The sequence below is a fragment of the Dendrobates tinctorius genome, unplaced genomic scaffold (assembly GCF_039654945.1).
Source record: "Dendrobates tinctorius isolate UK_male_01 unplaced genomic scaffold, ASM3965494v1 ptg000241l, whole genome shotgun sequence".
NCBI classification, from domain to species: Eukaryota; Metazoa; Chordata; class Amphibia; order Anura; family Dendrobatidae; genus Dendrobates; species Dendrobates tinctorius.
This window is the reverse complement of record NW_027361908.1, coordinates 23708075-23729762: the sequence shown is the minus strand read 5'-3', so window position 1 is coordinate 23729762 and position 21688 is coordinate 23708075. Positions and strand designations below refer to the sequence as shown.

Here is a 21688-nt window from a genome sequence, read left to right as displayed (position 1 = left end):
ACCATGTCGCGTTTGGAAAGCCCCTGATGTACCAAAACAGTGGAAACCCCCCACAAAGGACCCCATTTTGGAAACTAGACCCCCCAAGGAACTTATCTAGATGTGTGGTGAGAACTTTGAACCCCCAAGTGCTTCACAGAAGTTTATAACGCCCAGGCGTGAAAATAACCAAAAATTTTTTTTCCACAAAAATGATATTTTTGCCCCAAAATTTTTATTTTCCCAAGGGCAACAGGAGAAATAGGACCCCAAAAGTTGTTTTGCAAATTGTCCTGAGTAGGCTGATACCCCATATGAGGGGGTAAAACACTGTTTGGGTGCATGGCAGAGCTTGGATGGGAAGGAACACCATTTGACTTTTTCAACGCAGAATTGGCTGGAATTGAGATCAGATGCCATGTTGCGTTTGGAGAGCACCTGATGTGCGCAAATAGTGGAAACCCCCAATTCTAACCCTAACCCTAGCCCTAACCCTAACCCTAGCACTAACCCTAGTCCTAACCCTAACCCTAGCCCTAACCCTAATGGGAAAATGGAAATAAATACATTTTTTTAATTTTATTATTTTTCCCTAACTAAGGGGGTGATAACGGGGGGTTTGATTTACTATTTATGGCGGTTTTTATGTTTGACAGCTGTCGCACGCTAAAAGACGCTTTTTATTGTAAAAATAGTTTTTGCATCACCACATATTGAGAGCTATAATTTTTCCGTATTTTGACCCACCGAGTCATATGAGGTCTTATTTTTTGCGGGACGAGTTGACGCTTTTATTGGTATCATGTTCGGGCATGTGACATTTTTTGATCGCTTTTTATTTCGTTTTTTGGGACGCAGAATTTACAAAAACCAGCGTTTCATGAATTTCTTTTGGGTGGTGCGTTTACGCCGTTCTGGGTGCGGTAAAATTTGTAAGGCGCTTTTATTCTTCAGGTCAGTACGGTTACAGCGATACCTCATTTAGGTCGTTTTTTTATGTTTTGGCGCTTTTATGCAATGAAAACAATTTTATATAAAAAATAATTATTTTTGCATCACTTTATTCTGTGAGCTATAACTTTTTTATTTTTTCGCTGATGATGCTGTATGGTGGCTCGTTTTTTGCGGGACAAGATGACGTTTTCAGCGGTACCATGGATATTTATATGCGTCTTTTTGATCGCGCGTTATTGCACTTTTTGTTCGGCGGTATGATAATAAATCATTATTTTTTGCTTCGTTTTTTATTTTTATTTTTTAAGGGGTTCGCTTAAGGGGTTAACTATTGGGACAGTTTTATAGGGCGGGTCGTTACGGACGCGGCGATACCAAATATGTGTACTTTTATTGTTTGTTTGGTTTTATTTCCAAAAAATGAATTTATTGGGGAATATTTTTTTTTTTTTTAATTTATTTGGCGATTTTTTTAAATTATTTTTACACTTTTTTTTTTATTTTTTTTTACTTTATTACAATGTCCCAGGGGGGACATCACTGTCCTGTGACAGATCGCTCATCTGTCACATCACAGATCACTGTGACAGATCAGCGATCTGTCACAGGCACTGCACAGGCTTCCTCATGCCTGCGCTTTGCAGGCACTGAGGAAGCCAGCTTCCTGCAGGCCCCCGGAGGTCCCCGTCGCCATATTGGATCCGGGGACCTGCAGGAAAGGAGTCCCCCGCAGCAGCTCTGCACATTGCGCTGCCGTGGGGGGCTCAGGGAAGCAAGGAGGGAGCCCCCTCCCTGCCGATGCTTCCCTTTAACCCCCGGTACACCGCGATCGTGTTTAATCGCGGTGTGCAAGGGGTTAACGTGTCGGGGGTGGTCCGTGACCGCCCCTGACACATTGTGCCCGGTGTCAGCTATGATAATTAGCTGACACTCGGCCGCGATCAGCGGCGCTCACCACGTGGGCGCCGCTGATCGCGATGACGTAATATTCCGTCCATGGTAATTAGGTCCATGGTCACATGGACGGAATATTACGTCAATTGTAGGTAAGGGGTTAAGATAAACTACTGTATAATGATTCCTAGTAAATAGCAACTATCACCAGAATCTACTATTTTTTATCCAGAAAAAGACATTTTATGATTTTTGGCACGGATAAAGAAATGTATTAATTTATTTTGATTGTCAAGCTTGGACTTAGGAAAAAATTTTCCAATCAATTCCAAACAAATTGCAACCAATTGATGAGGGTTTTTTTTGTCTTACTTCGAAACACCTGTAGCATTATAGGCTGTGTTTTTTCAGTGTATTATTTTTTCTGCTAGAGCAGATTGCATGTTTGCATTTAAGAGTAATTATTATGAAGATTTAATTCTCAAATGCAGTAAGAAAAAAAATAGAACTAGGCTTGCCCTGATATCAACTTTTTAGTGCTTGAAAATGATGGCCATCTTGTTCCATATCAAACACTGGAGAATAAGTTAAAACAAAAATTGATCTGGACAGAGCACTGGGTATGGGACTTTCAGACATTCCTTGAAAGAAGTAAGTCACAACACCAACACTTGCCAGAGCATGAAGTGTTATTTTCGGCAGGCTGCACCGTGGGAATGAAAGAGCCTTGGCAAATAGATCAAGGTTTTTATTAACAACCAACACATTTGTCATTTTTGGCATTTGGTGTTATTTTTATATTGAAAAAGGCTTAAGGCATCAAAATATGTTGGTTCATAATTGAAAGCTTGTTTTAAATGCCAATACTCCTTCATTCCCATAATGCAGCCCACCGAATATGACACTGCCTACACTGGCAGATACACATTTGGAGCTTTGTGTCTCTCCAGCCAACGAGTGGCAGTGTCAGGAACACCGCACTGAACTTGCTCACTGAGCCAGTGCGCGTGTCCTGAGTAAAGCGAACAGTGCTCAAAGATACCTGTGGAGTGGGCAGCAGCCGAGTAGATGCGTACTTCAGAGCCGCAGGACCTGAAGCACGTGACTGCTAGGGGCGTGGCCTAAACTCCACAGAGCCAGGAGCTGCAAGAGAATTCCTAGCAGGGTAACTGCGAGACAAAGTTTTCGAGGGGCATAGACAGGGAGGATAGTCAGGACGTAGCCAATGAGTCACACACAGAGATAGCTGCAAAGGTACAAGAGGGGCGAGCAGAGAGTAGTCAGGTCACAGGCAATGAGTCATACACAGAGATAATAACGCAGTACAAAATCAACAGGCAAACTCACAACGGGAAACAGAACCGGGTCAGAACCATATAAACAAGCTATAACAACAAACAGGCACACAGGGGTCAGCACACTAGGCCAAAAGCAAAAGTATAACTGGCAGGGATTGAAGCTTCCCAGGGGTTTAAGAAGTTCTCCCAGAACCAGAAAGAGGCCACAATTATTAACCCCAGGTGTACAGGTCAAAACCTGCACTGAGCTCCAGACATTAACCCCAGGTGTGCAGCTCAAAAACCTGCACTGGGATCATGACAGGCAGCAATGGTTTTCCATGATTCTTTAGGTATTGTGCCTTTATACCACCTCTCCAGAATAGCTTTATCACCATTTTTACCCCCTTTTCTACCTTCTGTATTGCTCTATTGTGTTCACTTTTGTCCCTATGTAGATATCTTCATAACACCAACATTAACATTTAAATGAGGGAATTAAAATTTGCTACATGAAGGGCCTGAAGAAGTGGTGAGTGGTGGCATATATTAGTGTACATAAGTAGTGAAGAATCATTGTCAGTTATTGTATTGTCATTATCTGGATACCAACTTTTCTGTAACTTAATAAGTACAAAATGTATATACATAAGTGACTAGTTTTGTAATGTTTATTATATGCCACATTTTCTGTAAAACTCCAGGACTTATAAAATTTGCAACACAATATTGTATGTTTATGGTAACATTATAAAATTGCTACTCTCATCTTGAAAATTAAACTTGCCATTGTTATTAATCTAATATATAAAGCTCAATGTGTGTGTGTGTATATTTGTATGTATGTCACAAAACGCAATATAAAAAGCGGACGGCACCGCTGTTACCGTGTGACTTCAAATGATGTGCGGCATACAGAAGTCCAGCAGCTGGGAATCTCGGGTGCCAGACCTGGAAACAGTCAATCCTGGGAATCCATGCAAAAAGAAAAGGTCGCACTCATCGAGATGGTAGTTTCACTGATTTATTGACATATCATAAACATGTCAAGTCGGGGGAGTGACATAAGGAGTGCAAGAAAGGCTGACAACGGCCGTTTCGTGCTGCTCGAGCGCTTCAACGGGTCAAACAGTGGGGGGAAGTGCCGGGTTCATATGGAAATCACATCACTCCGTACCTCCTCCCTCCACAGCTGCTGTCTAAGTGACATTAGTGAATTAAAAACATGCTGAGATGAGTTATAACATACAAAAGCATAAATACAACTTACTGCACAAGCAGAAAAATGGTTACATCGAGAGATAAATTACAATGCATATTCATATATCGAAGACTACTGTTATTTTCATATATCGAAAACTACTATTTTTTTCTTTTTCTTATGGAAAACATCTACAATCATATGTATCCAGAGACCAAACTGTCTCACTATAATTGTACTGAACCATTACTATACTCACAAAAAAAAAAAAAAATTTCAAAAAAATTCTCTCAAAAAAAAATTTTTTTTTCCTTCTTTTTAAAAAATTTTTTTTCAAAAAAAATTCTTTTATCCTAAAATGAAAAATGTAAATAGTGTGCAACTTACTTTCTGTTTTTTTAGGATTCTCATAAACTACTATGTACCTGCATAGCTGTATCTTATTATGGAGGAACACAATAATGGACTATCAATGACAAATCTCAATCATAGCGGACAAAAACCGCTGCACCAAAAACGCACAATGTATATGCACCTGCATAGCTGTATCTTATTATGGATGAACACAATAATGGACTATCAATGACAAATTTCAATCATAGCGGACAAAAACCGCTGCACCAAAAATGCACAATGTACACTCACTGGCCACTTTATTAGGTACACCATGCTAGTAAGGGGTTGGACCCCCTTTTGCCTTCAGAACTGCCTCAATTCTTCGTGGCAGAGATTCAACAAGGTGCTGGAAGCATTCCTCAGAGATTTTGGACCATATTGACATGATGGCATCACACAGTTGGCGCAGATTTGTCGGCTGCACATCCCTGATGCGAATCTCCCGTTCCACCACATCCCAAAGATGCTCTATTGGATTGAGATCTGGTGACTGAGGAGGCCATTTGAGTACAGTGAACTCATTGTCATGTTCAAGAAACCAATCTGAGATGATTCGAGCTTTATGACATGGCGCATTATCCTGCTGAAAGTAGCCATCAGATGTTGGGTACATTGTGGTCATAAAGGGATGGACATGGTCAGCAACAATACTCAGGTAGGCTGTGGCGTTGCAACGATGCTCAATTGGCACCAAGGGGCCCAAAGAGTGCCAAGAAAAAATTCCCCACACCATGACACCACCACCACCAGCCTGAACCGTTGATACAAGGCAGGATGGATCCATGCTTTCATGTTGTTTACACCAAATTCTGACCCTACCATCCGAATGTCGCAGCAGAAATCGAGACTCATCAGACCAGGCAACGTTTTTCCAATCTTCTACTGTCCAATTTCGATGAGCTTGTGCAAATTGTAGCCTCAGTTTCCTGTTCTTAGCTGAGAGGAGTGGTACCCGGTGTGGTCTTCTGCTGCTGTAGCCCATCTGCCTCAAAGTTCGACGCACTGTGCGTTCAGAGATGCTCTTCTGCCTACCTTGGTTGTAACGGGTGGCAATTTGAGTCACTGTTGCCTTTCTATCAGCTCGAACCAGTCTGCCCATTCTCCTCTGACCTCTGGCATCAACAAGGCATTTCCGGCCACAGAACTGCCGCTCACTGGATTTTTTTTCTTTTTCGGACCATTCTCTGTAAACCCTAGAGATGGTTGTGCGTGAAAATCCCAGTAGATCAGCAGTTTCTGAAATACTCAGACCAGCCCTTCTGGCACCAACAATCATGCCACGTTCAAAGGCACTCAAATCACCTTTCTTCCCCATACTGATGCTCGGTTTGAACTGCAGGAGATTGTCTTGACCATGTCTACATGCCTAAATGCACTGAGTTGCCGCCATGTGATTGGCTGATTAGAAATTAAGTCTTAACACACAGTTGGACAGGTGTACCTAATAAAGTGGCCAGTGAGTGTATATGTGCACATATACTCTACAAACAAAAAACAAGTCACTAGACGATTCAAATGCTACAAGAGAGAAAACCCACCAAATTCAAAAAGATGTCTTTGTCTCAAATATGTGGAAGTTCATCAAAGCTACAATAAGAGACTCCAGAAAAAAGGTACCAACCAGAAAAGCCACATGTATACATGTGTGACCTAGTTCTCCTATCAACTTCAAGGGAAATGAGGGAAAATATGAACTCCTTCATAAAAAAACAGCCATGTCTATTCTATCATTAAAACCCAGCGGACCTGTCGCCTGTGTGTTCATAATCCACCTGGATTCTCGTTTTAATAAGATTTTATTTAAATGCCCTCCCTGCGGCGGTAAAACCACCTTCTTGATTCCTGCAAAGGAGAGAACATTAGGGTCATTTCTAGAGTTGAGCGACTTAGTTTTTTAGGGTCGCGTTTCGTTTCGTGAAACCCGACTTTTCCAAAAGTCAGGTCGAGCAAGATCGTCCGATTATAGGGAAAAGTCGGGGTCGTCCCAAAACACGAAACCCAATGTAAGTCAATGGGGAATAAAAGTCGGCAGTGAGAGGAGGACAGGAAACACACCTACAGTGCCCATTTGAATGCCAAAAGCATCAATTCTTCTTACTTAAGCTTGTTAACCTTAATTAACTTCATAATACAAGTTACGCACTGAAAAATGGGGGTTATTTGGCTAAAGTTGTGGGGGGGAGGGCTGGCTGCAGGTTTTCATGTGCCCTGGGCGAAAGAGCGCCCATTTAACACATACCACAACTCATCATGCTCCGATACGGCAGAGAAATAGCGGTATAGTACAATGAAAAATACCTCACTTTTTACATCTCATGACGAGGCCCATCTATTTCTCCATACAAAATCATTGGTCCCATATAATGTTTGAAACAGTATATGATGAGCTCCACATAATGCTACAGTATATGTTGGTCCCCATGGATGAAGCTCCACTGTCTTATGGGCCCAAATAATGCTCCAAACATAATGGGCCCCATTTCTAATGCTCTAGTGTATAATGGGCCCTTTAAATGCTGCTCCAGTGTCTGATGTCCACCTTTGGAATGTTCCAGTGTATGGTGGGCCCCATCTATCATTCTCCAGAGTATAGTGCTCCCCAAAAATTGCTGTCCCAACATTGAAAACAATCAAATAAGTCTCCTCGCTAGGGAATCCCTGTACTTGTGTGGACTCCTCGTCGTCCCCATCTTCCATCTCACTGCACAGTATTTCAACTTTGCAAGTGCTGTGATCCTGAGCAAGCAGGGGGGGCCCACTCGTTGGCGACGGCACTGGCACAGGTCCCCTGATAGTACGGTGGTGTATCTGATGGCGGGTGGGCCGAACCTGCACTTTCATCTGCAGCTTCCTTTTTGTCACCGTGTAAGATGGAACTGTATATGGGAAGGGTAACCTGAGTTTCATCAGGGTCAGATTCAGGTCGTGTAGCGTGCGAGGGGAATGTAGTGGTCTGGGTCAATGTACCAGCAGATTCATCGAGCAGTGGCTGGGCATCAGTGCACTTGTGTCGCCCCCAGGAGTACGGTCGCCACAGTGGCATTACCTTCTTCCTAGGGAGTGTGATGTCATGCTTGGGAGCAACGAACGATCTCTCTAGCAGGTTAACTGATTGGGCGGCGTTATTCCCACGAGTCATGACCCTCCAAACAGCGTTCATGAAGGTAAAGTGTTTGTTTTACGTGGGCAGTATGGTTGCAAAGCTGAACCTTAAAGGAATGTCCAGAAGGGCACCACCTGGAGTGGAGCCTACGGTTAAATTCGACTCCACCTGGGAAACCTCAACCATGCCAGCTACAGAACAGATGCACACATTGCAAGCTTAATTCCATTAACGAACGAGACTCTGTCATGCCCCGCGGTCCGAGTCCGGCTTACTAGAGGGACACGTGAGGCTCTGGCACATGAGATTGGCCAATAACTGGTGTGTCATGCCCTTACATGTCCGTGGCTGCATGTGCGCTACACTGAAAAGGCCAGCGTTTGTCGCTTACAGGTGCAGATAACCCGCTGAACAACGTTAGTGATGGGGATCACTGATTACAATTATTACCCGCGAACAATGATATCCCAGTAAGTGCAGGTCAACCACAGTTCCGGAATTAGGCCTAACCGTCATTCCTGAAAAAATGAAAAACTTACGTGTGCAAACCACAGGTGCTGTAGCTTGCTTAACAGCTCGCCAGCCGTTCTCACGCCCAGTATGGATTACACGTGATTGCACAAAGGTGAGAAAGGGTACCGTATCCCCAGATAACATGTATGGATAGCGTACACATTAAAAATATATGTCTATACATCAGGAGGCAGGCTCAGACGGTGTAAGGCCCAGTATGGCTTGCAAGTGATTGCACAAAGGTTAGAAAGGGTACCGTATCCCCAGATAACATGTATGGATAGCGTACACATTCAAAATATATGTCTAGACATCAGGAGGCAGGCTCAGACGGTGTAAGGCCCAGTATGGCTTGCAAGTGATTGCACAAAGGTTAGAAAGGGTACCGTATCCCCAGATAACATGTATGGATAGCGTACACATTCAAAATATATGTCTATACATCAGGAGGCAGGCTCAGACGGTTTAAGGCCCAGTATTGATTGCACGTGATTGCACAAAGGTTAGAAAGGGTACCGTTTCCCCGGATAACATGTATGGATAGCGTACACATTCAAAATATATGTCTATACATCAGGAGGCAGGCTCAGACGGTGTTAGGCCCAGTATGGATTGCACGTGATTGCACAAAGGTTAGAAAGGGTACCGTATCCCCAGATAACATGTATGGATAGCGTACACATTCAAAATATATGTCTATACATCAGGAGGCAGGAAGACGGTGTTAGGCCCAGTATGGATTGCACGTGATTGCACAAAGGTTAGAAAGCGTACCGTTTCCCCGGATAACATGTATGGATAGCGTACACATTCAAAATATATGTCTATACATCAGGAGGCAGGCTCAGACGGTGTTAGGCCCAGTATGGATTGCACGTGATTGCACAAAGGTTAGAAAGGGTACCGTATCCCCAGATAACATGTATGGATAGCGTACACATTCAAAATATATGTCTATACATCAGGAGGTTGGCTCAGACGGTGTCAGGCACAGTATGGATTTGACGGCCCAGACTACACAGCGGAGGAGCAGGGAGAGGTAAAGATTGCAAATGCTGGGGCCCTGCCCAAGCAAGGGGGGCCCACTCGTGGGCGTCGGTACTGGCACTGGGCCCCTCATAGTACGGCGGTGTGTCTGACGGCGGGTGTGCACCACCACCATCAGAGACACTTGATTGCACTATGAAGGACCCTGTGCCAGTGCCCGCGCCCAAGAGTCGGCCTACCCACCTGTCCAGGGCAACGGCACTCTCACGGTGTCGTGCGCTAGGTGGTGTCCCCGGCCATGGGGGGGGGAGGCAGCACAGTTAGGGAGTTTTAGAAAGTGGCATATGTTGATGTTGGACATTCAGCTGATGCAAAAGGTGAAATAGGTCAAGTCCCAGGAAGAGGTGGACCAAAGCAAGCCATTTTTCTGTCACCCTATGTGTCATCAGGGGAAGGTGGGACAAAATCCTTGGAAACCCATGTGTGGTTCATTTTAATGAAGGTTAGATCATCCACATTTTGGGTTAACAGACGGGTCCTTTTTTCTGTCAGGATTGATCCAGCTGCACTGAAGACTCTTTCCGATAGCACACTTGCAGCTGGGCAAGCGAGCTCCTGTAAGGCATATTGTGCCAATTCAGGCCAGGTGTCCAGTTTAGCGGCCCAATAGTCAAAGGGGAATGACCTGTGTGGGAGAACATCGATATGGGAGGAAAAGTAGTTTGTAACCATAGTTGACAACTGCTGTCTCCTGTCACTTTCCATCGATGCAGTATTACCAGTTGTGTGAGCAGTACTTGAAAAATCAGTCCACAACATTGTCATGAAACCCCTGTCTCCAACGCCACTTCTGCTGTGTGCACCACGAACACCTCTGCCAAGCTGCCCCCGGCCCGTACGGCTCGTGTAAGAACCATCACCGCTGCTGTGTGCTGGGAATGCCTCAAGCAACCGATTTACCAGAGTTGCTTGTTTATTAGCCAATATTAGGTCAAGGTTCTCCTGTGGCATGATGTTTTGTAATTTGCCTTTATAGCGTGGATCCAGGATGTTGGCCAACCAGTAGTCGTCATCGTTCATCATTTTGGCAATGCGTGGGTCCCTTTTTAGGATCTGCAAGGCATAATCTGACATGTGGGCCAATGTTCCCGGTGTCAATGATGCACTGCGAGTGCTGGTTGGAGGAGCACTTTCTGGCAAATCCACATCCCTCCAGTCACGCACAAACCCTGTACCAGACCTTGCCACGCCAACATTTTCACTTGCCCCACGAGATGCATCCTCCTCCCCTAAGTAATCATCCCCATCATCCTCCTCCTCCTCCTCTTCTTCCTCCACCTCGTCCAGGAGAGGTCCCTGAGCAGACAATGGCTGAATGTCATCAAGGATTCCCTCCTCCTCTTCCTCCTCATCAACATTGGCTGCAGACGCCTGCTCCTTAAGGTGCGTCAAAGTTTGCATGAGCAGACGCATAAGTGGGATGCTCATGCTTAGGATGGCGTCGTCTGCGCTTACCAGCCGTGTGCATTCCTCAAAACACTGAAGGACTTTACAGAGGTCTTTCAGCTTTGACCACTGCACACCTGTCAACTCCATGTCTGCTCTCAAAGTGCCTGGCCGTGTATCCTCCCACAAATGCATTATGGCCTGCCTCTGCTCGCACAGCCGCTCCACCATGTGCAAGAGGAGTTCCACCTTGTTGCAATGTCGATAATGAGGCGGTGGTTGGGAAGGTGGAGCAATCGCTGCAGCTTCTGCATACGAACGGAGTGTACAGGCGACCGGCGGATGTGCGCGCACAGTCTTCGCACCTTCTGGAGCAGGGCTGTTAACTCCGGATAATTTTTGAGGAAGCACTGCACCACCAGGTTCAAGGTGTGAGCCAAGCAAGGTATATGGCTGAGTTTTGAAAGGGCTATGGCTGCCACAAAATTACGGCCGTTATCACTAACTACCTTGCCTGCCTCAAGATGTACACTGCCCAGCCATGACTCAGTTTGTCGCTTCAAGTACTCGGCCAGCACCTCGGCGGTGTGTCTGTTGCCCAAACACATCATCTGCAACACAGCCTGCTGACGCTTTCCACTAGCTGCTCGATAGGGGGACACATCGTGTGCAACAGTGGCAGCTGCAGATGGAGTGCTCGTACGACTGCGCTCTGTGGACGAGCTTTCGCTTCTGGAGGAGGAGGAGGAGGAGGGTCGAACGCCTACAGCCAACTGTTTCCTATACCGTGGGCTAGGCAGCACTGTCCCACCACCGCTGTCCCCTGTGGACCCTGCATCCACCACATTAACCCAGTGCGCAGTGATGGACACGTAACGGCCCTGGCCATGCCAACTGGACCATGCATCAGTTGTGAGGTGCACCTTTCCGCTCACTGACTGCTTGAGTGCATGGACAATGCGGTCTTTCACATGATGGTGGAGGGCTGGGATGGCTTTGCGAGAGAAGAAGTGGTGACTGGGTAGGTCATAGCGTGGTACTGCATAGGCCATGAGTTCGCGGAAAGCTGTGCTTTCCACCAACCGAAAGGGCATCATCTCAAACGAGATTAGTTTGGCAATGTGGGCGTTCAAACCCAGTGTACGCGGATGAGAGACTGAGTACTTTCTTGACCTACTCATAGTGTCTGGGAGGGTGAGCTGGACTTGAGAGCTGCATATGGTGGAAGTAGCGGTGGACAGGGCGGCCTGAGAGAGGGTTGATGATGGTGATGGAGTTGGTGTTCTTTCTGATGGCCTAGAATCAGTCTTTCTTTGATATAACAGTGGGATTCCCTGACTGCTGTGGCCTTGCAACGACACCTCAACATTTGCTGCTGTGCTAACCGGTAGGCTTACAGTGGGGGAACCAATGTAGCGTTGCTGACTACCTTCGTTGTGATCAGTTGCACATGAGGTTTGGTGTTGTGTCCACGCTTGCAAGTGCATGGTGGTTAAATGTCTAAGCATGCAACTGGTATTCAAATTTTTCAGATTTTTCCCTCGGCTAAAGGTCTTTGCGCACTTCTTACAGATAATCTTGGCCTGATCATTAGGATTTTGTTCAAAAAAGTGCCACACTGCACTATTTCTACTATGGAAGACATTTTGCGCCCTTGCACGCTGTGATATTTTGACCGTCTGGCCAAGCAGTCCAGCAACTTTTCGGCTTTTTGTAACCCGTTTTTGGACTGCTCCGTGCCTGCCAGATAATAGCTGTTGCGATGTCGATGCCTGCGGTGGATGCTCCTCCTCCTCTTCTGAGCTATTGGCAGCGGCACCCTCTTCCCCCAATGGATGCCAATCTGGGTCAACACCTGGGTCATCCATCACCTCCTCTTCAATGTCATGTGCACCTTCCTCTGTGTCACCGTGTATGGTAGTATAGTGTGCGGGAAGGGGCACCTGAGTCTCATCAGGGTCAGAATCTGGCTCTGTACACTGCGAGGACAATGTAGTGCTCTGAGTGAATGTACCAGCAGAATCATCCATCAGCGGCTGTGCATCAGTGCACTCCATGTCAGATTCATCTTGGCCTGGGTAATTCACCATTTCACTTGATAATCCAGGCATGGTATGTGAAAACAGCTCCATGGAGTAATCAGTAGTATGGCCTGCGTCATCCTTCAAGCTTGGTTGGGGTGAAGGACACAAGGAAAGGTGTGGTTCATGAACATGAGCCTCCAATGACGACTCAGTGCTTTTACTTTTTACAACTGAAGAAGAGGAGGCGATAGAGCTGGAGGCTGAGTCAGCAATGTAAGACAAAACTTTTTCCTGATGCTCTGGCTTTAAAAGCGGTTTGCCAACTCCTAGAAAACTAAGCCTTCGAAGCCTTATGGAGCCAGACGATGACGCAGGCTCAACACCTCCTGCATTCGGTCCTATTTTGCCCTTGCCACTACCATCAGATCCACCACCAACACCATCATTACCAGCTGCCAACCCCCGCCCAATTCCACGGCCTCTTCCACCAGCCTTCCTCATTTTTGGTAAAAATGTAGACAAAATCAAACAAACTATATAGTAATGTAAAACAAGGTACAAGGTGTCTATTGGACAGGGGAGATTTTGAATTTCTGCTCACACTAGTGGACACTGGACACTTTTGGATTGTGTGAGGCCCAATGAATATCTGAGCGCAATGTGACAGGCTCGATGGCACAGCTGTGACCAAAGTGACTAGAGGATAAGTGAGATTTTGAATTTCAGCAGACACTTGTGGACACTGGACACTTTTGGATTGTGTGAGGCCCAATGAATATCTGAGCGCTATGTGACAGGCTCGATGGCACAGCTGTGACCAAAGTGACTAGAGGATAAGTGAGATTTTGAATTTCAGCAGACACTTGTGGACACTGGACACTTTTGGATTGTGTGAGGCCCAATGAATATCTGAGCGCTATGTAACAGGCTCGATGGCAGAGCTGTGACCAAAGTGACTAGAGGATAAGTGAGATTTTGAATTTCAGCAGACACTTGTGGACACTGGACACTTTTGGATTGTGTGAGGCCCAATAAATATCTGAGCGCTATGTGACAGGCTCGATGGCACAGCTGTGACCAAAGTGACTAGAGGATAAGTGAGATTTTGAATTTCAGCAGACACTTGTGGACACTGGACACTTTTGGATTGTGTGAGGCCCACTGATATCTGAGCGCTATGTCACAGGCTCGATGGCACAGCTGTGACAAAAGTGACGAGAGGATAAGGGAGATTTTGAATTTCTGCAGACACTTGTGGGCACTGGACACTTTTGGATTGTGTGAGGCCTACTGATATCTGAGCGCTATGTCACAGGCTCGATGGCACAGCTGTGACAAAAGTGACGAGAGGATAAGGGAGATTTTGAATTTCTGCAGACACTTGTGGACACTGGACACTTTTGGATTGTGTGAGGCCCACTGATATCTGAGCGCTATGTTACAGGCTCGATGGCACAGCTGTGACAAAAGTGACGAGAGGATAAGGGAGATTTTGAATTTCTGCAGACACTTGTGGACACTGGACACTTTTGGATTGTGTGAGGCCCACTGAATATCTGAGCGCTATGTCACAGGCTCGATGGCACAGCTGTGACAAAAGTGACTAGAGGATAAGGGAGATTTTGAATTTCTGCAGACACTTGTGGACACTGGACACTTTTGGATTGTGTGAGGCCCACTGATATCTGAGCGCTATGTCACAGGCTCGATGGCACAGCTGTGACAAAAGTGACTAGAGGATAAGGGAGATTTTGAATTTCTGCAGACACTTGTGGACACTGGACACTTTTGGATTGTGTGAGGCCCACTGATATCTGAGCGCTATGTCACAGGCTCGATGGCACAGCTGTGACAAAAGTGACTAGAGGATAAGGGAGATTGGATTGCTTTTAAAAAAGCAGTTTGCAGAGCAGTGGGTAAACAGCAATGCCAGCCTGTCAGGAAGCCTTAAAAGGCAGCCCATCAACCAACACCACTGATACACCACAATATAGCCTCCCCTTGCACTGCACACACAGTGACTGGTGTGTTGTGCAGGCCAAATCGCTAGCAGCAGAAGCAGTTTTTTTGTCTTCTTCCCTGCCTAACGCTCTCCCTACAGAATCAGCAGCAACCTCTCCCTATACTGAGATCGGCAGAAGTAAGATGGCGGTCGGCGTGCACGCCCTTTTATACCCCCTGTGACGCCCACCAAAGCAAGCCAATCACTTGCATGCCCTTCTGAAAGATGGTGGTGACCCGTGCCTATGTCATCACGTTGCCCACAGTGTCCGTGGATCCTGATTGGCTGAAAAAGAGCGCAAAACAAACTTTTGAAACGCGACTTTGGCGCGTAAGTCGCCGACCTCGTGGCCGACCTCATCCTAGGGTCGGGTTTCGTTTCATGAAACCCGACTTTGCCAAAAGTCAGCGACTTTTGAAATTTTTCGACCCGTTTCGCTCATCCCTAGACATGGCTGTTTTTTTATGAAGGAGTTCATATTTTCCCTCATTTCCCTTGAAGTTGATAGGAGAACTAGGTCACACATGTATACATGTGGCTTTTCTGGTTGGTACTTTTTTCTGGAGTCTCTTATTGTAGCTTTGATGAACTTCCACATATTTGAGACAAAGACATCTTTTTGAATTTGGTGGGTTTTCTCTCTTGTAGCATTTGAATCGTCTAGTGACTTGTTTTTTGTTTGTATAGTATACGTGCACATATACATTGTGCGTTTTCAGTGCAGCGGTTTCTGTCCGCTATGATTGAGATTTGTCATTGATAGTCCATTATTGTGTTCATCCATAATAAGATACAGCTATGCAGGTGCATATACATTGTGCGTTTTTGGTGCAGCGGTTTTTGTCCGCTATGATTGAGATTTGTCATTGATAGTCCATTATTGTGTTCATCCATAATAAGATACAGCTATGCAGTTACATAGTAGTTTATGAGAATCCTAAAAAAACAGATATTAAGTTGCACACTATTTACATTTTTCATTTTTTTCATTTCATTTTTTTTTTTGTGAGTATAGTAATGGTTCAGTACATTAATAGTGAGACAGTTTGGTCTCTGGATACATACTGTATGATTGTAGATGTTTTCCATAAGAAAAAGAAAAAAATAGTAGTTTTCAATATATGAAAATAACAGTAGTCTTCGATATATGAATATGCATTGTAATTTATCTCTCAATGTAACCATTTTTCTGCTTGTGCAGTAAGTTGTATTTATGTTTATGTATGTTGTAACGCATCTCAGCATGTTTTTAATTCACTAATGTCACTTAGACAGCAGCTGTGGAGGGAGGAGGTACGGAGTGATGTGATTTCCATATGAACCCGGCACTTCCCCCCACTGTTTGACCCGTTGAAGCGCTCGAGCAGCACAAAACGGCCATTGTCAGCCTTTCTTGTACTCCTTATGTCACTCCCCCGACTTGACATGTTCATGATATGTCAATAAATCAGTGAAACTTCCATCTCTATGAGTGCGACCTCTTCTCTTTGCATGGATTTGTATGTATGTGTGTATGTCCGGGATTAGCATCTGCACCGTCGCAGCTACAGCCACAAAATTTTGCACAGTCACACATCTGGACCCTGAGATCGTCATAGGCTATTTTGTGAGGCGAAATTTTAACCCTGCGCATTCCAATTCACCAAACAAATTTGCCCCTAGGTACATAATGGGGAAAAAGTGAAAGGAAAAGTGTTGGAGGCAAATTGACAGCTGCCAGATGTGAACAAGAGGGACTTAAAGAATGAGAGCGATGGTGCCAAAGAGTATATACCGTACAGCTGCTAAGGTGGGGTCCTGACATGGGATACTCACCACACACGGGGATATGAACACACACAAAAAATGCGCCACACACTACCACGTGCTTCAACACATATACCACCCTCAGCACACATTTCACAACCCATACACCAACCTCACCACATAAAAGTCGAAACACAAAAGTCCCCACTCAAAACTCGCCACGCTGTCCCAGAGCTGTTTAAAAGATGAAAAATGAGCTGCGATTGGTTGCTATTAGCAACAGTTTTCTTTGTAGACAGTTGTGGTAAATGAGGCCTATTATTCTTATCATTTCTATGGTGTTATTGTCCTTCTGTAAAGCTGGAAATAACACAATTTATTACCGTGCCAAAACATACCACCCTCTGACACAGATTGCAGGGGGAGCCCAGTATCACATAGGATAGGATTAGATACACAGCTCAACAGTCAGTATCACACAGGATAGGATTAGATACACGGCTCAGCAGTCAGTATCACACAGGATAGGATTAGATACACGGCTCAGCAGTCAGTATCACACAGGATAGGATTAGATACAAAGCTCAGCAGTCAGTATCACACAGGATAGGAATAGATACACGGCTCAGCAGTCAGTATCACACAGGATAGGAATAGATACATGGCTGAGCAGACAGTATCACACAGGATAGGATTAGATACACAGCTCAGCACACAGTATCACACAGAATACTATTAGATACACGGCTCAGCAGACAGTATCACACAGAATAGGATTAGATACACAGCTCAGCAGTCAGTATCACACAGGATAGGAATAGATACACTGCTGAGCAGTCAGTAACACACATGATAGGATTAGATACACGGCTCAGCAGTCAGTATCACACAGGATAGGATTAGGTACACAGCTCAGCCGTCAGTATCACACAGGATAGGGTTAGATACACAGCTCAGCAGACGGTATCACACAGGATAGGATTAGATACACTGCTTTGCAGTCAGTATCACACGGGATAGGATTAGATAGATGGCTGAGCAGTCAGTAAAACACGATAGGATTAGGTACACAGCTCAGCAGACATTATCACACAGGATAGGGTTAGATACACAGCTCAGAAACAGGATGTGCCAAAGGAGAGGACATTTTCATTCCAAGAATTCCACTCATTCCATCTGATTTGTTTTTTGATTTTAAACGCCTCCAGTTTCCAGTTCAACTGCTATTTGCAATGTCCATTAACAATGCTCAGGGACAGTCCTTGAAAGTAATAGGGATCGATTTAAGTAGTAGGGATCGATTTGCAATCTCTATGCTTTTCTCATGTTCAACTTTACATGGTGTGTTCAAGAGTAGGAACTGCCAAAAATCTGTTCATCTTTGCACAGAAAGGAAAAACCAAAAATCTTGAATGAGTTGAAAATAAAATACTATCAATACTTGGGTAATCGTTTAGTTAATTTGTGTTGCAAATCTGTAGTGTTGAATATATGATGTGAAATGTTTTTATGTGCAATATAATCATTATAATTTGTTATAACTAACCACAGTTGGTTACTATGCCCAGGCAAATGCCGGGCTCTTCAGCTAGTAGTTATATATTTTATTAAGTTAACAAGTGATAAAGCCAAACAACCCATTAAATGTTTTTTCTTCTATTAGGAAATATATGCATTTATTCATACAACGACTGAATCGAAATATCTGGATAAAATGAGATGTTTTCGAAAACGATCAGCATTACCAGTCCTTGGGGTTCTAATCTTTTGCCTGCTCTTTATGAATTTATACATTGAAGATGAATATGTTATGGTAAGGAGTAATGCATTTTTCTGCCATTTTGATCTTTGTAAGTGTTATTAACTTGACATTGCTTGCAATTCACTTATAAGGATATCTAGTTATAAATTTAAAAAATAGCCTGTTTCAGCTGTCTAAGGCTGGTTTCACATTTGCGTTTTTTAGCGCTGGAAAAAAACGCTAACCTGCGCATGCGTTTTTTCCCCTATATTTAACATGGGTGCGCATACCTGCGCGCTTGTAAGCGCATGTATGCGATTTTCATGCGCTGCGTTTTTTTGGGGTGTGCGATTGGATTTTCCAGACGCATCATGTTGCATTTTTTGGCCCTGCAAAAAAGCGCATGCGCACATATGCGCACGTTTTGCGCTAAAAATGGCCATTATAGCCTATGGATGCGCATATGTGCGCACTGGCATGCTCATGTAAGCGTTTTTTTGCATATGCGTTTTTTTTTTTTAACCATGGAATTTAGGGGTTTGGGTTAGAGTTAGGGTTAGTTAAGGGGGTTTAGGGTTAGGGTTAGGGTCAGGGTCAGGGTTAGGGTTGGGTTTTGGGTCAGGGTTAGGGTTAAGTATGGTTTGGTTAAGGGTTAGGGTCAGGGTTAGGGTCAGGATTAGGGTTAAGTATGGTTTTGTTAAGGGTTAAGGTCAGGGTTAGGGTTAGGGTCAGGGTTAGGGTTAAGTATGGTTTTGTTAAGGATTAGGGTCAGGGTTAGGGTCAGGATTAGGGTTAAGTATGGTTTGGTTAAGGGTTAGGGTCAGGGTTAGGGTTAGGGTTAGGGTCAGGGTTAGGGTTAGGGTTAGGGTCAGGGTTAGGGTTAGGGTCAGGGTTAGGGTTAAGTATGGTTTTGTTAAGGGTTAGGGTCAGGGTTAGGGTCAGGATTAGGGTTAAGTATGGTTTTGTTAAGGGTTAGGGTCAGGGTTAGGGTTAGGGTTAGGGTTAGGGTCAGGGTTAGGGTCAGGATTAGGGTTAAGTATGGTTTGGTTAAGGGTTAGGGTCAGGGTTAGGGTTAGGGTTAGGGTTAGGGTCAGGGTTAGGGTTAAGTATGGTTTTGTTAAGGGTTAGGGTCAGGGTTAGGGTTAGGGTTAGGGTCAGGGTTAGGGTTAGGGTTAGGGTTAGGGTCAGGGTTAGGGTTAGGGTTAGGGTCAGGGTTAGGGTTAGGGTTAGGGTTAGTTAGGGTTTAGGGTTTGGGTTAGGGTTAAGTATGATTTGGTTAAGGGTTAGGGTCAGGGTTAGGGTTAGGGTTAGGGTCAGGGTTAGGGTTAGGGTTAGGGTTAGTAAAGTCATGGTTTGGGTAGTGTGAGGGGCCACCTAAAAATGTTGGAAAAAAACGCAAACGCGGTAAAAACGCGCTAAAAACGCATACAAACGCATAAAAACGCTGCGTTTTTTTCATGCATGCTCATAAAAATGCTTGAAAAAAACGCAGCAGTTGTATGCTTATGTATGCGTTTTTTCAATGCGTTTTTTTGCGGGAAAAACGCGCTGCAAAAAAAAGCAAGTGTGAAACTAGCCTAAGAATTAGACAATAATAATAGTTATGCTACATAATATCTACCTTGTAATCAAATATATTTATCACAATACTAAGTCACTATTTTGGGGGTTTGCTGCTTTGAATAATATTCACTTGCTAGAAAAGTCCCATGACATTAAGCTGATTGCAAAGCGTTCCCCTACTGGGCCTCACAATGATTATCTGTAATTTATGAGTAAACCAAGTATCATTTATTCTCTAGGATTTGCAGGACTGAACTTGGTAATAGTAGATTATTTCTGGATAGCAATCTGAAGTAGCTAATCAGATAATCAGGCACCTGGAAAGGACTGAATGAAGTGGGAAGTGTCGCTTGACTCAGATTTCAGAGTACATGACAACCTCAATACTCAGGCAGTTATCAGTCACCTGAGCAGAGGCGTATCTAGTGGGGGGCAGCTGAGGCATGTGTCCCTGGTGCAACTGGCAGGGGGGATGGATGCAGACAGTATGCTGAGTGGGGGGATGAGTGCAGACAGTATGGGGGAATGTATGCGGACACAGTATGAGGAGTGATGGGAAAAATGTATATGGACACAGTATGCGGAGTGAGGGTGATGGGATGTGTGCAGACATAGTATTTGGAGTCAGGGGTATGTGTGAGCAGGCAGTATAAAGAGTGAGGGGGTAAATACAATATATAAGGAGACAGTATGGTGAACAGGGGGATGTGAGAAGAGACAGTATGAGGATGGAGGGGAATAAGTGTGACGAGACAGAAAGGGGGAGATAAGTGAGTGAGCACAAAATAGAGACTGAGTTGTGGGGGTATAGCATGGGGGGACAGAGTAAGGTTACAGCCAGGAGAGTACAGTATACAAAAGAGGGGGAGTGTGATGAAAAGGTACAGTAAAGAGGCAGGGCCCTATAGGGAGGACACAGTGTGAGAGAGCAGTGTGAAAAGGGGTCCCAGTATTGAAATGAGAGGTCAGTGTGAAGGGTAGGTACCATTAGAGAGGCAGCATGGGGTCACATTTTGTGCAGACAATATAGTGAGGGGCAATTATTTATTTAGGGGCTCAGCATACAGCAGATATTTTTATTTGGGAGCCTTATAATAACACTTGCTCATCCACAGTGACGGAGGTTGCACTCCTCATATGCACTGCTGCACACAAAGCCCAGGACAAAATTCAGGCATTTTGTCTCACTAAGGTGTCATTACACAAGGCAGAATATAGAACCGTTGTCTGAATCAGTTCTGATGAAGGTCCAATCTGGGACCTAAAATGTTTAACATAATTGTCACCTGGATGTTAATAATTAGCCTGGATTGTGTCTAATTGAACTCCATAAACTCCCCTGATGAGTCCTGAATAGATGAAACGCGTTGGGAGAACGGTGTATGAAAAAGGCCGCCCAGATGAATGCGGGCATTAGGATATGCTAAGAGTGGGGGCCCCCTTTACAAGAGCGCATATACAGGCATCGGTGTATAGGACTAATACACATGAGATGAGTATAATGTCATATTATTATTGCACCATGAGAGTATTTAATAGGCAGTAATATTGTGGAACATAAGGCAATATATTACACTGGACTCCATGGGTGCTTTTTATGATTCATTTTGACCTAAAATATGCGGCTATAATATAGATATATTGGAGTTGGAGAAATAATTTTCTCCTTATTGATTCGCCTTGTCTCTATAACTGTTCTTAAAGGTTTGAAATGGAAACAAGAAACGTAATAGCTTCCTAAATTGGATACTGTAAGAACTAAAAAAGTGTCATTATATATGCTGAGATGGTATATGGTTAATGTATTTGGAATAATAATACCTGGTCACATATAGACACAAAAAAGAGAAATATTCCGTTTA

The 21688-nt window shown here is 44.5% G+C and overlaps 1 protein-coding gene across 1 annotated transcript in view; it reads left to right on the top strand.

Moving 5' to 3' along the window:
* The window catches only part of MGAT4C (MGAT4 family member C), a 325261-nt gene that overhangs the window by 265107 nt on the left and 38466 nt on the right, over positions 1–21688 (top strand). The window contains exon 3 of the mRNA XM_073556997.1: positions 18186–18335. Within this exon, the coding sequence (XP_073413098.1) occupies positions 18237–18335 (99 nt within the window). The 5' untranslated portion in view covers positions 18186–18236. The remainder of the gene's footprint in view (positions 1–18185; positions 18336–21688) is intronic.